General features: G+C 58.7%; 2 protein-coding genes across 2 annotated transcripts in view; one reads left to right on the top strand and one right to left on the bottom strand.

The window, feature by feature from the left end:
* Window positions 1-2886: 2886 nt before the first annotated feature.
* On the top strand, window positions 2887-11406 carry LOC142698240 (ergosterol biosynthetic protein 28 homolog). The gene is made up of 5 exons (XM_075847879.1): window positions 2887-3030; window positions 7636-7785; window positions 7910-8000; window positions 8076-8194; window positions 11178-11406. Exons 2-5 carry the CDS (start codon window positions 7653-7655, stop codon window positions 11264-11266), a joined length of 432 nt encoding a protein of 143 aa, XP_075703994.1. The 5' UTR covers window positions 2887-3030; window positions 7636-7652; the 3' UTR covers window positions 11267-11406.
* A 114-nt stretch (window positions 11407-11520) lies between these two features.
* Window positions 11521-15443, bottom strand: part of LOC142698239 (choline/ethanolamine transporter flvcr2a-like) — a 39325-nt gene continuing 35402 nt past the window's right edge. Inside the window, 4 exon segments of the mRNA XM_075847878.1 lie at window positions 11521-11586; window positions 11777-11845; window positions 12233-12288; window positions 14059-14170. Of these exon segments, the coding sequence (XP_075703993.1) occupies window positions 11521-11586; window positions 11777-11845; window positions 12233-12288; window positions 14059-14170 (303 nt within the window).

Here is a 15443-nt window from a genome sequence, read left to right as displayed (position 1 = left end):
TATTGGCGGCTGTGATTGGGTAGGCGGTGACCACTACTCCCGACAAATCAGTAGACGGAGCGGTAACATGAGATTTAAGAGGCGGGGCCAGAGTAGTGAGGTGAGATTATGATTATCATTGATGTGCGGGAAACCGGCCGGGAGCACAGGTGAGAGGGGGAGGAGACTATACACCGGCCGGGAGCACAGGTGAGAGGGGGCGGAGACTATACACCGGCCGGGAGCACAGGTGAGAGGGGGAGGAGACTATACACCGGCCGGGAGCACAGGTGAGAGGGGGAGGAGACCATACACCGGCCGGGAGCACAGGTGAGAGGGGGAGGAGACCATACACCGGCCGGGAGCACAGGTGAGAGGGGGAGGAGATTATACACCGGCCGGGAGCACAGGTGAGAGGGGGAGGAGACTATACACCGGCCGGGAGCACCGGTGAGAGGGGGAGACCACCATACACCGGCCGGGAGCACAGGTGAGAGGGGGAGGAGACTATACACCGGCCGGGCGCACAGGTGAGAGGGGGAGGATACCATACACCGGCCGGGAGCACAGGTGAGAGGGGGAGGAGACTATACACCGGCCGGGAGCACAGGTGAGAGGGGGAGGAGACTATACACCGGCCGGGAGCACAGGTGAGAGGGGGAGGAGACTATACACCGGCCGGGAGCACAGGTGAGAGGGGGAGGAGACCATACACCGGCCGGGAGCACAGGTGAGAGGGGGAGGAGATTATACACCGGCCGGGAGCACAGGTGAGAGGGGGAGGAGACCATACACCGGCCGGGAGCACAGGTGAGAGGGGGAGGAGACTATACACCGGCCGGGAGCACAGGTGAGAGGGGGAGGAGACCATACACCGGCCGGGAGCACAGGTGAGAGGGGGAGGAGACCATACACCGGCCGGGAGCACAGGTGAGAAGGGGAGGAGACCATACACCGGCCGGGAGCACAGGTGAGAGGGGGAGGAGACCATACACCGGCCGGGAGCACAGGTGAGAGGGGGAGGAGACCATACACCGGCCGGGAGCACAGGTGAGAGGGGGAGGAGACCATACACCGGCCGGGAGCACCGGTGAGAGGGGGAGGAGACCATACACCGGCCGGGAGCACAGGTAAGAGGGGGAGGAGACCATACACCGGCCGGGAGCACCGGTGAGAGGGGGAGGAGACCATACACCGGCCGGGAGCACCGGTGAGAGGGGGAGGAGACCATACACCGGCCGGGAGCACAGGTGAGAGGGGGAGGAGACCATACACCGGCCGGGAGCACAGGTGAGAGGGGGAGGAGACCATACACCGGCCGGGAGCACAGGTGAGAGGGGGAGGAGACCATACACCGGCCGGGAGCACAGGTGAGAGGGGGAGGAGACCATACACCGGCCGGGAGCACCGGTGAGAGGGGGAGGAGACCATACACCGGCCGGGAGCACATGTGAGAGGGGGAGGAGACCATACACCGGCCGGGAGCACCGGTGAGAGGGGGAGGAGACCATACACCGGCCGGGAGCACCGGTGAGAGGGGGAGGAGACCATACACCGGCCGGGAGCACCGGTGAGAGGGGGAGGAGACCATGCACCGGTGAGAGGGGGAGGAGACCATACACCGGCCGGGAGCACCGGTGAGAGGGGGAGGAGACCATCCACCGGCCGGGAGCACCGGTGAGAGGGGGAGGAGACCATCCACCGGCCGGGAGCACAGGTGAGAGGGGGAGGAGACCATACACCGGCCGAGAGCACAGGTGAGAGGGGGAGGAGACCATACACCGGCCGGGAGCACAGGTGAGAGGGGGAGGAGATCATACACCGGCCGGGAGCACAGGTGAGAGGGGGAGGAGATTATACACCGGCCGGGAGCACAGGTGAGAGGGGGAGGAGATTATACACCGGCCGGGAGCACCGGTGAGAGGGGGAGACCACCATACACCGGCCGGGAGCACCGGTGAGAGGGGGAGGAGACCATACACCGGCCGGGAGCACCGGTGAGAGGGGGAGGAGACCATACACCGGCCGGGAGCACAGGTGAGAGGGGGAGGAGATCATACACCGGCCGGGAGCACAGGTGAGAGGGGGAGGAGATTATACACCGGCCGGGATCACAGGTGAGAGGGGGAGGAGATTATACACCGGCCGGGAGCACCGGTGAGAGGGGGAGACCACCATGCACCGGTGAGAGGGGGAGGAGACCATACACCGGCCGGGAGCACCGGTGAGAGGGGGAGGAGACCATACACCGGCCGGGAGCACCGGTGAGAGGGGGAGGAGACCATACACCGGCCGGGAGCACCGGTGAGAGGGGGAGGAGACCATACACCGGCCGGGAGCACCGGTGAGAGGGGGAGGAGACCATACACCGGCCGGGAGCACAGGTGAGAGGGGGAGGAGACCATACACCGGCCGGGAGCACAGGTGAGAGGGGGAGGAGATTATACACCGGCCGGGAGCACAGGTGAGAGGGGGAGGAGACCATACACCGGCCGGGAGCACAGGTGAGAGGGGGAGGAGACCATACACCGGCCGGGAGCACAGGTGAGAGGGGGAGGAGATCGTACACCGGCCGGGAGCACAGGTGAGAGGGGGAGGAGATCGTACACCGGCCGGGAGCACAGGTGAGAGGGGGAGGAGATTATACACCGGCCGGGAGCACCGGTGAGAGGGGGAGACCACCATACACCGGCCGGGAGCACCGGTGAGAGGGGGAGGAGACCATACACCGGCCGGGAGCACCGGTGAGAGGGGGAGGAGACCATACACTGGCCGGGAGCACCGGTGAGAGGGGGAGGAGACCATACACCGGCCGGGAGCACAGGTGAGAGGGGGAGGAGACCATGCACCGGTGAGAGGGGGAGGAGACCATACACCGGCCGGGAGCACCGGTGAGAGGGGGAGGAGACCATACACCGGCCGGGAGCACAGGTGAGAGGGGGAGGAGACCATACACCGGCCGGGAGCACAGGTGAGAGGGGGAGGAGACCATACACCGGCCGGGAGCACAGGTGAGAGGGGGAGGAGATTATACACCGGCCGGGAGCACAGGTGAGAGGGGGAGGAGACTATACACCGGCCGGGAGCACAGGTGAGAGGGGGAGGAGACCATACACCGGCCGGGAGCACCGGTGAGAGGGGGAGGAGACCATACACCGGCCGGGAGCACAGGTGAGAGGGGGAGGAGACCATACACCGGCCGGGAGCACAGGTGAGAGGGGGAGGAGACCATACACCGGCCGGGAGCACAGATGAGAGGGGGAGGAGACCATACACCGGCCGGGAGCACAGGTGAGAGGGGGAGGAGATTATACACCGGCCGGGAGCACCGGTGAGAGGGGGAGACCACCATACACCGGCCGGGAGCACCGGTGAGAGGGGGAGGAGACCATACACCGGCCGGGAGCACCGGTGAGAGGGGGAGGAGACCATACACCGGCCGGGAGCACAGGTGAGAGGGGGAGGAGACTATACACCGGCCGGGAGCACAGGTGAGAAGGGGAGGAGACCATACACCGGCCGGGAGCACAGGTGAGAGGGGGAGGAGACCATACACCGGCCGGGAGCACAGGTGAGAGGGGGAGGAGACCATACACCGGCCGGGAGCACAGGTGAGAGGGGGAGGAGGTTTTTGTTACATAATCGGTACAAGATGAATCATTTCGGAGCTTTTCCCACCTTTAGGGTCAGTTCGCACGTTATGTAATTTGCTGAGGAAAATCTGCATCAAAACCGCAGGTATTCGCACATAATTCCGCGCCTAATGATCGGCTTTTGTTGCGTTTTTCGGTGCGTTTTGCACAAAATCCGGCAGATACAATTCACAAGCAAAAACGCAAAATAAGTCACGCCGCGGATTCTAAGAAACGCTCCGCAGGTCAACTTCAGTCCCGAAAAATCCGGCAGCGTTACATGAGGTTTCCTGGAATCTCATAGACTCGATCACGCAAAACCGCACGTAATACGCAACATGTGACCCGTAATCCGAACATCCAGAAACAAACGGAAACCTTTTAACCCCTTCGGGACGAAGCCATTTTTTGACTTTTGTTTTTCACTCCCCGCATTCCAAGAGCCATAACTGTTTTATTTTTCCGTGCATTGAGCGGTGGGCGGGCTTATTGTTTGCGGGACGAGCGGTCGTTTTTATTGGTACATGGGACTTTTTGATCACAAGTGGGTTTACATTTTTTTACGGTGCTCCATAATACTGCCTCCGCCGCGCTCCATAATGCTGCCTCCGCCATGCTCCATAATGCTGCCTCCGCCATGCTCCATAATACTGCCTCCGTAATGCTCCATAATACTGCCTCCGCCATGCTCCATAATACTGCCTCCGCCGCGCTCCATAATGCTGCCTCCGCCGCGCTCCATAATGCTGCCTCCGCCGCGCTCCATAATACTGCCTCCGCCGCGCTCCATAATACTGCCTCCGCCGCGCTCCATAATGCTGCCTCCGCCGCGCTCCATAATGCTGCCTCCGCCGCGCTCCATAATACTGCCTCCGCCGCGCTCCATAATGCTGCCTCCACCATTCTCCATAATACTGCCGCCGCCGCGCTCCATAATGCTGCCTCCGCCATGCTCCATAATACTGCCGCCGCCGCGCTCCATAATACTGCCTCCGCCGCGCTCCATAATGCTGCCTCCGCCATGCTCCATAATACTGCCGCCGCCGCGCTCCATAATACTGCCTCCGCCGCGCTCCATAATGCTGCCTCCGCCATGCTCCATAATACTGCCGCCGCCGCGCTCCATAATACTGCCTCCGCCGCGCTCCATAATACTGCCTCCGCCGCGCTCCATAATGCTGCCTCCGCCATTCTCCATAATACTGCCTCCGCCATTCTCCATAATACTGCCTCCGCCGCGCTCCATAATGCTGCCTCCGCCATTCTCCATAATACTGCCTCCGCCATTCTCCATAATACTGCCTCCGCCGCGCTCCATAATGCTGCCTCCGCCGCGCTCCATAATACTGCCTCCGCCATTCTCCATAATACTGCCTCCGCCATTCTCCATAATACTGCCTCCGCCGCGCTCCATAATACTGCCTCCGCTGCGCTCCATAATGCTGCCTCCGCCATTCTCCATAATACTGCCTCCGCCATTCTCCATAATACTGCCTCCGCCGCGCTCCATAATGCTGCCTCCGCCGCGCTCCATAATACTGCCTCCGCCGCGCTCCATAATGCTGCCTCCGCCATGCTCCATAATACTGCCGCCGCCGCGCTCCATAATGCTGCCACCGCCGCGCTCCATAATACTGCCTCCGCCGCGCTCCATAATGCTGCCGCCGCCATGCTCCATAATACTGCCGCCGCCATGCTCCATAATGCTGCCTCCGCCATGCTCCATAATGCTGCCTCCGCCATGCTCCATAATGCTGCCGCCGCCATGCTCCATAATACTGCCGCCGCCATGCTCCATAATACTGCCGCCGCCATGCTCCATAATGCTGCCTCCGCCATGCTCCATAATGCTGCCTCCGCCATGCTCCATAATGCTGCCTCCGCCATGCTCCATAATACTGCCGCCGCCATGCTCCATAATACTGCCGCCGCCGCGCTCCATAATACTGCCGCCGCCATGCTCCATAATACTGCCTCCGCCATGCTCCATAATACTGCCGCCCCATGCTCCATAATACTGCCGCCGCCATGCTCCATAATACTGCCTCCGCCATGCTCCATAATACTGCCTCCGCCGCGCTCCATAATACTGCCGCCCCATGCTCCATAATACTGCCGCCGCCGCGCTCCATAATACTGCCGCCGCCATGCTCCATAATACTGCCTCCGCCATGCTCCATAATACTGCCGCCGCCATGCTCCATAATACTGCCGCCGCCATGCTCCATAATACTGCCGCCGCCATGCTCCATAATACTGCCGCCGCCATGCTCCATAATACTGCCGCCGCCATGCTCCATAATACTGCCTCCGCCATGCTCCATAATACTGCCGCCCCATGCTCCATAATACTGCCTCCGCCGCGCTCCATAATACTGCCGCCGCCATGCTCCATAATACTGCCTCCGCCATGCTCCATAATGCTGCCTCCGCCATGCTCCATAATACTGCCGCCGCCGCGCTCCATAATACTGCCGCCGCCATGCTCCATAATACTGCCGCCCCATGCTCCATAATACTGCCGCCCCATGCTCCATAATACTGCCGCCCCATGCTCCATAATACTGCCGCCGCCATGCTCCATAATACTGCCGCCGCCATGCTCCATAATACTGCCGCCGCCGCGCTCCATAATACTGCCGCCGCCATGCTCCATAATACTGCCGCCCCATGCTCCATAATACTGCCGCCCCATGCTCCATAATACTGCCGCCGCCATGCTCCATAATACTGCCTCCGCCATGCTCCATAATACTGCCGCCGCCGCGCTCCATAATGCTGCCACCGCCGCGCTCCATAATACTGCCTCCGCCGCGCTCCATAATGCTGCCGCCGCCATGCTCCATAATGCTGCCGCCGCCATGCTCCATAATGCTGCCTCCGCCATGCTCCATATTGCTGCCTCCGCCATGCTCCATAATGCTGCCGCCGCCATGCTCCATAATACTGCCGCCGCCATGCTCCATAATACTGCCGCTGCCATGCTCCATAATGCTGCCTCCGCCATGCTCCATAATGCTGCCTCCGCCATGCTCCATAATGCTGCCTCCGCCATGCTCCATAATACTGCCGCCGCCATGCTCCATAATACTGCCGCCGCCGCGCTCCATAATACTGCCGCCCCATGCTCCATAATACTGCCTCCGCCATGCTCCATAATACTGCCGCCGCCATGCTCCATAATACTGCCGCCGCCATGCTCCATAATACTGCCGCCCCATGCTCCATAATACTGCCGCCGCCATGCTCCATAATACTGCCTCCGCCATGCTCCATAATACTGCCGCCCCATGCTCCATAATACTGCCGCCGCCGCGCTCCATAATACTGCCGCCGCCGCGCTCCATAATACTGCCGCCGCATGCTCCATAATACTGCCGCCCCATGCTCCATAATACTGCCGCCGCCGCGCTCCATAATACTGCCGCCGCCATGCTCCATAATACTGCCGCCGCCGCGCTCCATAATACTGCCGCCACCGCGCTCCATAATACTGCCGCCACCGCGCTCCATAATACTGCCGCCGCCGCGCTCCATAATACTGCCGCCGCCATGCTCCATAATACTGCCGCCGCCGCGCTCCGTAATGCCGGCCCCGCCGCGCTCCGTAATGCCGCCGCCGCCGCGCTCCGTAATGCCGCCCTGCCGCGCTCCGTAGTGCCGCCCCGCCGCGCTCCGTAATGCCGCCCTGCCGCGCTCCACAACACGTTTCCCACACGCTTTTGGCAGACTGGATGCAGGAGTTGCATAGCCGGGCGAGAAGGAGAGATATGATATAGCAGAGGGGCGGAGATTATATACAGTGCGGGGGAGGGGTGTACATAATATACTTTTATATTTGGGGGGGAGGGGTGTACATTATATACAGTGCGGGGGGGGTGTACATTATATACAGTGCGGGGGGGTGTACATTATATACAGTGCGGGGGGGGTGTACATGATATACTTGTATATATGGGGGGCAGAGGAGGGTCCTGGTTGGGCGTGCTGTCAGCTGTATATTAACCCCGCGTCCTCTCTGCAGGATTCGTGGTGTTCGGGATGAGTCGCTATCTCGCCGTGTTGCGCAGTTGGCTGATGGTGGTCGCTATTATTGCGGCAGGGAACACGCTCCAGAGCTTCAGGGACCACAGCTTCCTCAGTGACAAGCTGTATACAGGGAAACCCCAGCATGGTAAGCCCCGCCCCCTGCGCATGTCAGGGGGTGTATGTATATGATCACTAGCTCTGCAGGGGAGGGGTGTGTATATATAGGGGGTGGGCTCACGTGACAATATAACCCCTGACTCCTTCTGCAGTGAACGGTCTGCAGGCTCGGACCTTTGGCGTGTGGACGCTGCTCTCCTCTGTGATACGATGCACCTGCGCCATAGATATCCAGAATAAAACGTAAGTGTTTAGCTGTAACCCGCCGGCTGCTCCCATCCCCCGCTCTGTGCTCACGTTGGCTTTTTCTGCCCTCAGGCTCTATCACATCACCCTGTGGACGTTCATCATGGCTTTGGCGCACTTCCTGTCTGAGGTCTGGGTTTACCACACTGCACACGTGACGATCGGCATCATGGCGCCATTGATGGTTGCAAGTGAGTAATTTGTGGTCTTGCCGCGTGCTGCTGGCCCTCTAATAACAATGAGACGACTGAGCTGACCCCGCCCTCTACTAACAATGAGCTGACCCCGCCCTGTACTAACAATGAGCTGACCCCGCCCTCTACTAACAATGAGACGACTGAGCTGACCCCGCCCTCTACTAACAATGAGACGACTGAGCTGACCCCGCCCTCTACTAACAATGAGACGACTGAGCTGACCCCGCCCTCTACTAACAATGAGACGACTGAGCTGACCCCGCCCTCTACTAACAATGAGACGACTGAGCTGACCCGCCCTCTACTAACAAATGAGACAACTGAGCTGACCCCGCCCTCTACTAACAATGAGCTGACCCCGCCCTCTACTAACAAATGAGACGACTGAGCTGACCCCGCCCTCTACTAACAATGAGATGACTGAGCTGACCTCGCCCTCTACTAACAATGAGATGAATGAGCTGACCCCGCCCTCTACTAACAAATGAGACGACTGAGCTGACCCCGCCCTCTACTAACAAATGAGACGACTGAGCTGACCCCGCCCTCTACTAACAATGAGACGACTGAGCTGGCCCCGCCCTCTACTAACAATGAGACGACTGAGCTGGCCCCGCCCTCTACTAACAATGAGATGACTGAGCTGACCCCGCCCTCTACTAACAATGAGATGACTGAGCTGACCCCGCCCTCTACTAACAATGAGCTGACCCCGCCCTCTACTAACAATGAGATGACTGAGCTGACCCCGCCCTCTACTAACAATGAGCTGACCCCGCCCTCTACTAACAAATGAGACGACTGAGCTGACCCCGCCCTCTACTAACAATGAGATGACTGAGCTGACCTCGCCCTCTACTAACAATGAGATGAATGAGCTGACCCCGCCCTCTACTAACAAATGAGACGACTGAGCTGACCCCGCCCTCTACTAACAAATGAGACGACTGAGCTGACCCCGCCCTCTACTAACAATGAGACGACTGAGCTGGCCCCGCCCTCTACTAACAATGAGACGACTGAGCTGGCCCCGCCCTCTACTAACAATGAGATGACTGAGCTGACCCCGCCCTCTACTAACAATGAGATGACTGAGCTGACCCCGCCCTCTACTAACAATGAGCTGACACCGCCCTCTACTAACAATGAGATGAATGAGCTGACCCCGCCCTCTACTAACAAATGAGACGACTGAGCTGACCCCGCCCTCTACTAACAAATGAGACGACTGAGCTGACCCCGCCCTCTACTAACAATGAGATGACTGAGCTGGCCCCGCCCTCTACTAACAATGAGATGACTGAGCTGGCCCCGCCCTCTACTAACAATGAGATGACTGAGCTGACCCCGCCCTCTACTAACAATGAGATGACTGAGCTGACCCCGCCCTCTACTAACAATGAGCTGACACCGCCCTCTACTAACAATGAGAAGACTGAGCTGACCCCGCCCTCTACTAACAATGAGATGACTGAGCTGACCCCGCCCTCTACTAACAATGAGATGACTGAGCTGACCTCGCCCTCTTGAAAATGAGATGACTGAGTTGGCCCCACCCCTCCTTGACAATGAGAGAACTAGGCTGAACCCGCCCTCTTGACAATTTGACTGAGCTGAGCCCGCCCCTCTTGACTGAGCTGAGCCCGCCCCTCTTGACTGAGCTGAGCCCGCCCCTCTTGACTGAGCTGAGCCCGCCCCTCTTGACTGAGCTGAGCCCGCCCCTCTTGACTGAGCTGAGCCCGCCCCTCTTGACTGAGCTGAGCCCGCCCCTCTTGACTGAGCTGAGCCCGCCCCTCTTGACTGAGCTGAGCCCGCCCCTCTTGACTGAGCTGAGCCCGCCCCTCTTGACTGAGCTGAGCCCGCCCCTCTTGACTGAGCTGAGCCCGCCCCTCTTGACTGAGCTGAGCCCGCCCCTCTTGACTGAGCTGAGCCCGCCCCTCTTGACTATGATGACTGAGCTGAGCCCGCCCCTCTTGACTATGATGTTTGGGCTGACTCCACCCCCTTGACTATGAGATGACTGGGCTGACGACAAGATGATGACCCCATGGAGCGGCATAGATGCGGCCAGCAGTTGTACCTGTATCTGATAGCTGCTGAATACCTGCAAAATGATGCAGCCATACATAAGTACACCCTTTATGGACGCACTTTTTTTGTAGGTAAACGTTCATTTTACCCTCAACAACATGTGGCCATTACCAAGCAACCAGACAACCGTGGCGAACAAGGTGCCGGTGCTGTTGTTGGCCACGTCAATGCCGCTCCGTGTGACCTTCCCCTAAGATGACTGTGCTGACCCCGCCCTCTAAAAGCAGAATCCGGGAGGCCTTCCTTGTAGATTTGGTTAGGCGACGTTCCTGGTTTTGGTTTAAAAAAAAAATAAATCAATGAATGATAAATCTGCAGTAAGTGAACAAGGGCTAAGATGAGCGGCCGACCGAAACCTCCGCGCACTCGTCATGTGACAAAGTAGTGATCATGGGGGAGGGGAGGTGTCTGCACTTCCTGGGCCAATGATTTGGAGCGCTCGTTCACTGACCGCGTCTCCCCGTATAAGCCGCGTTGTGCTGCCGACATGGTGATGTAGACGTATAAACCCGTCCTGATCGTTGTGCCACGTAAACCAGCGCGGATTGACGTGCTCTATTGTTGATCGCTGCTCGTAACCACTCGGCCCGTGATAAATCTTTAGCGGTGTCATCGATCTGTACGGCGCGGACGTGCGCCCTAAATGTGAAAAAGCATCACTGAAAAAACGATGGCGGCGCTTCCAGTAAAGGGCGCGGCCGGCACAACGTCGTCCTATTCTTTGGCTGTCAAAGCATGCTGGGAGTTGTAGTTTCCCCAACGGCTGGAGAGTGTCAGATCTCTGCCCTAAACTGAAGTCCATGGATAACGTCCCTCCCGCAGGGGAGGCGGAGCCGTGACTCCTGTACGCCACACCTCTCATGAAGGCTTCTCCCTTCCCCCGCAGGCTTCTCCATTCTTGGCATGTTGATTGGCTTCCAGTTTCTGGAGGTTCAGCCTGAGCCCCCACCCTCCAGCACCAAGAAGAGAAACTGATGGAAGTCCGCCCCCCACCCACCCACCTGAGGAGAGGGGCCCCTGATGGAAGTCCGCCCACCGACCCGCCACCTGAGGAGAGGGGCCCCTGATGGAAGTCCGCCCCCCCCCCCACCCACCGATCCGCACCTGAGGAGAGGGGCCCCTGATGGAAACACCCGGCAACACATTTTTTCCAGAACATTTTTTTATTTGAAATAAAGTGTAAACTGTTTCTCGTGATTGTCCGTCGGCCGCTCTTTGGTTCGGAGATCTCAGGGATCCGGGGCCAGGAGAGGAGCTGGAATCTCCCATGAGTCCATGTGACCCTGTACGGGCCCCTAGGCAAACAAACAAAGCAGGGTCAGCGGGGGGGAGGGGGGGGTCCAGTTGCCCGCAGGGTCAGCAGGGGGGGTCCAGTTGCCCGCAGGGGGGGGGGGGGTCCAGTCGCCCCCGCAGGGTGAGGTTAGTCAGGGAATGTGTTACATGGAGGAGCCGCCACCGGCCATTACAAGCGTTAACCCCGAGTACACGCGACTTACCAGCAGGGGCTGCGCCAGAGCCGTACTAGACGTCCACATTATGGCACGACACCAGCAGCTGCAACAACATAGGCGGTCACCAGAGAGCGCTCTACACCCTCCCCCATGTCATGAGCAATATCACAGCACAGCATTGTGGGTAACGGGGATTATAGGGAGCGGCGCGGTGTGTAATCTGCGGGGACATTGGACTTCTCTTCTCTCTACGGAGCGCAGTCCCCCAGCCAGGTAATAACCCCCAAAAAACAAACCATTCCATGCCCGAGACCCAGCCCCCGGCACGAGTGCGGATCCTACTCCCCCGACAGCTGTTGATGAGGTGCGGCTGGGGGGGGGGGCTGCTTGTAAAATATTGGTGTGAGGATCGTAGACCATCGTGGCCCCGGCATGACCCGCGTCCTGGACACCCGGAGGAGCCGCTGTGGTGAGAGTATCCGGTACTTACCGCGTGCACCGCCTCCTGATTGGCCCGCTGCCTGCGCAGGTCATTCTTAATGAAGGCTGCGGAGACGAAAAACCAGAGATGAAGAAAACGTAACCCCGGCCAGTCCCAACAACCTCGTCACAGGGCTGACCGCTGCCGAAACCTCCCCCGACCGCGGGCACAGGAGGGTATGCAACATGACGGCTGGGTGACCGCTGATCATACACAAGGGCGGCAGGAAGTTCCCAGCACCGCTGATCAGGAGAACAAGGGCGGCAGGAAGTTCCCAGCGCCGCTGATCAGGAGAACAAGGGCGGCAGGAAGTTCCCAGCGCCGCTGATCATACACAATGGCGGCAGGAAGTTCCCAGCGCCGCTGATCATACACAAGGGCGGCAGGAAGTTCCCAGCGCCGCTGATCAGGAGAACAAGGGCGGCAGGAAGTTCCCAGCGCCGCTGATCAGGAGAACAAGGGCGGCAGGAAGTTCCCAGCGCCGCTGATCAGGAGAACAAGGGCGGCAGGAAGTTCCCAGCGCCGCTGATCATACACAAGGGCGGCAGGAAGTTCCCAGCGCCGCTGATCATACACAAGGGCGGCAGGAAGTTCCCAGCGCCGCTGATCATACACAAGGGCGGCAGGAAGTTCCCAGCGCCGCTGATCATACACAAGGGGCGGCAGGAAGTTCCCAGCGCCGCTGATCATACACAAGGGCGGCAGGAAGTTCCCAGCGCCGCTGATCAGGAGAACAAGGGCGGCAGGAAGTTCCCAGCGCCGCTGATCAGGAGAACAAGGGCGGCAGGAAGTTCCCAGCGCCGCTGATCATACACAAGGGCGGCAGGAAGTTCCCAGCGCCGCTGATCATACACAAGGGCGGCAGGAAGTTCCCAGCGCCGCTGATCATACACAAGGGCGGCAGGAAGTTCCCAGCGCCGCTGATCATACACAAGGGGCGGCAGGAAGTTCCCAGCGCCGCTGATCATACACAAGGGCGGCAGGAAGTTCCCAGCGCCGCTGATCAGGAGAACAAGGGCGGCAGGAAGTTCCCAGCGCCGCTGATCAGGAGAACAAGGGCGGCAGGAAGTTCCCAGCGCCGCTGATCATACACAAGGGCGGCAGGAAGTTCCCAGCGCCGCTGATCATACACAAGGGGCGGCAGGAAGTTCCCAGCGCCGCTGATCATACACAAGGGCGGCAGGAAGTTCCCAGCGCCGCTGATCAGGAGAACAAGGGCGGCAGGAAGTTCCCAGCGCCGCTGATCAGGAGAACAAGGGCGGCAGGAAGTTCCCAGCGCCGCTGATCAGGAGAACAAGGGCGGCAGGAAGTTCCTAGCGCCGCTGATCATACACAAGGGCGGCAGGAAGTTCCCAGCGCCGCTGATCATACACAAGGGGCGGCAGGAAGTTCCCAGCGCCGCTGATCATACACAAGGGCGGCAGGAAGTTCCCAGCGCCGCTGATCAGGAGAACAAGGGCGGCAGGAAGTTCCCAGCGCCGCTGATCATACACAAGGGGCGGCAGGAAGTTCCCAGCGCCGCTGATCAGGAGAACAAGGGCGGCAGGAAGTTCCCAGCGCCGCTGATCAGGAGAACAAGGGCGGCAGGAAGTTCCCAGCGCCGCTGCTCCTTCACTCTCAGGATGGGTGGGGACGTGGCACTCAGTAATGATGGTCACACATGGCGTACATTACGACGTCAGTCAGTGGCGGTCTGACAATCCGCTGCGACCTCCATATCTGATGAAGCGTCAAATGTCGCACCAAAATACACAACTAAAGACTTGCAGGTTTTTATGCGATGTGTGAACAGGACCGGATCAGCGGATCAGGGCGCGCGCAAATCCAGAACGTACCGGTGAGGACGGCGCCGACCAGCAGGAAGCAGCACAGGAGGATGTTACCGGGCCGCACCCCAAACCGCTCCAGGATCTGACCCTGCGCCGTGGTGAAGATGAGTCCAAACACCTGACGAGAGAGAAACAGCCACAAAGGGTTAACCAGCCGGAGGCGGAGCCAAGAACATGGAGAGCACGGGCAGATAACACCGAGCAATAGAAGAATAGAGATCTCTACAGATGATTGACAGCCCCTCCCCCCCGCGTCACACCAGGAAACGGCAGTAATCAGCGCCACGTGGAGCGGACGGGGGCAAAACTCCACATAGAACGTGACCGGAGGATCAATAATCTGCAGAACATCGCTCCTCTACCTCCTGACAGATACATAGTGATATATCCTGCAGATTATTACACCACTGACCTCTCTACAGATCTGCAGAACATTGCTCCTCCACCTCCTGACAGATACATAGTGATATATCCTGCAGATTATTACACCACTGACCTCTCTACAGATCTGCAGAACATTGCTCCTCTACCTCCTGACAGATACATAGTGATATATCCTGCAGATTATTACACCACTGACCTCTCTACAGATCTGCAGAACATTGCTCCTCTACCTCCTGACAGATACATAGTGATATATCCTGCAGATTATTACACCACTGACCTCTCTACAGATCTGCAGAACATTGCTCCTCTACCTCCTGACAGATACATAGTGATATATCCTGCAGATTATTACACCACTGACCTCTCTACAGAACATTGCTCCTCCACCTCCTGACAGATACATAGTGATATATCCTGCAGATTATTACACCACTGACCTCTCTACAGATCTGCAGAACATTGCTCCTCCACCTCCTGACAGATACATAGTGATATATCCTGCAGATTATTACACCACTGACCTCTCTACAGATCTGCAGAACATTGCTCCTCTACCTCCTGACAGATACATAGTGATATATCCTGCAGACTATTACACCACTGACCTCTCCAGAGATCTGCAGAACATCGCTCCTCTACCTCCTGACAGATACATAGTGATATATCCTGCAGATTATTACACCACTGACCTCTCTACAGATCTGCAGAACATTGCTCCTCTACCTCCTGACAGATACATAGTGATATATCCTGCAGATTATTACACCACTGACCTCTCTACAGATCTGCAGAACATTGCTCCTCTACCTCCTGACAGATACATAGTGATATATCCTGCAGATTATTACACCACTGACCTCTCTACAGATCTGCAGAACATTGCTCCTCTACCTCCTGACAGATACATAGTGATATATCCTGCAGATTATTACACCACTGACCTCTCTACAGATCTGCAGAACATTGCTCCTCTACCTCCTGACAGATACATAGTGATATATCCT

The sequence above is a fragment of the Rhinoderma darwinii genome, unplaced genomic scaffold (assembly GCF_050947455.1).
Source record: "Rhinoderma darwinii isolate aRhiDar2 unplaced genomic scaffold, aRhiDar2.hap1 Scaffold_1008, whole genome shotgun sequence".
Classification (NCBI taxonomy): Eukaryota; Metazoa; Chordata; class Amphibia; order Anura; family Rhinodermatidae; genus Rhinoderma; species Rhinoderma darwinii.
Note: the sequence above shows the minus strand (reverse complement) of the source record. Positions and strands in the feature narration are given on the sequence as shown.

What these genes read in the sequence shown, in the direction of transcription:
- LOC142698240 (XM_075847879.1), top strand. Translation starts at nt 7,653, where the DNA reads ATGAGTCGCTATCTCGCCGTGTTGCGCAGTTGGCTGATGGTGGTCGCT. An exon ending in ATAGATATCCAGAATAAAAC is followed by an intron (nt 8,001 to 8,075) that starts GTAAGTGTTTAG and finishes TTCTGCCCTCAG; the next exon opens with GCTCTATCACATCACCCTGT. An exon ending in GGCGCCATTGATGGTTGCAA is followed by an intron (nt 8,195 to 11,177) that starts GTGAGTAATTTG and finishes CTTCCCCCGCAG; the next exon opens with GCTTCTCCATTCTTGGCATG.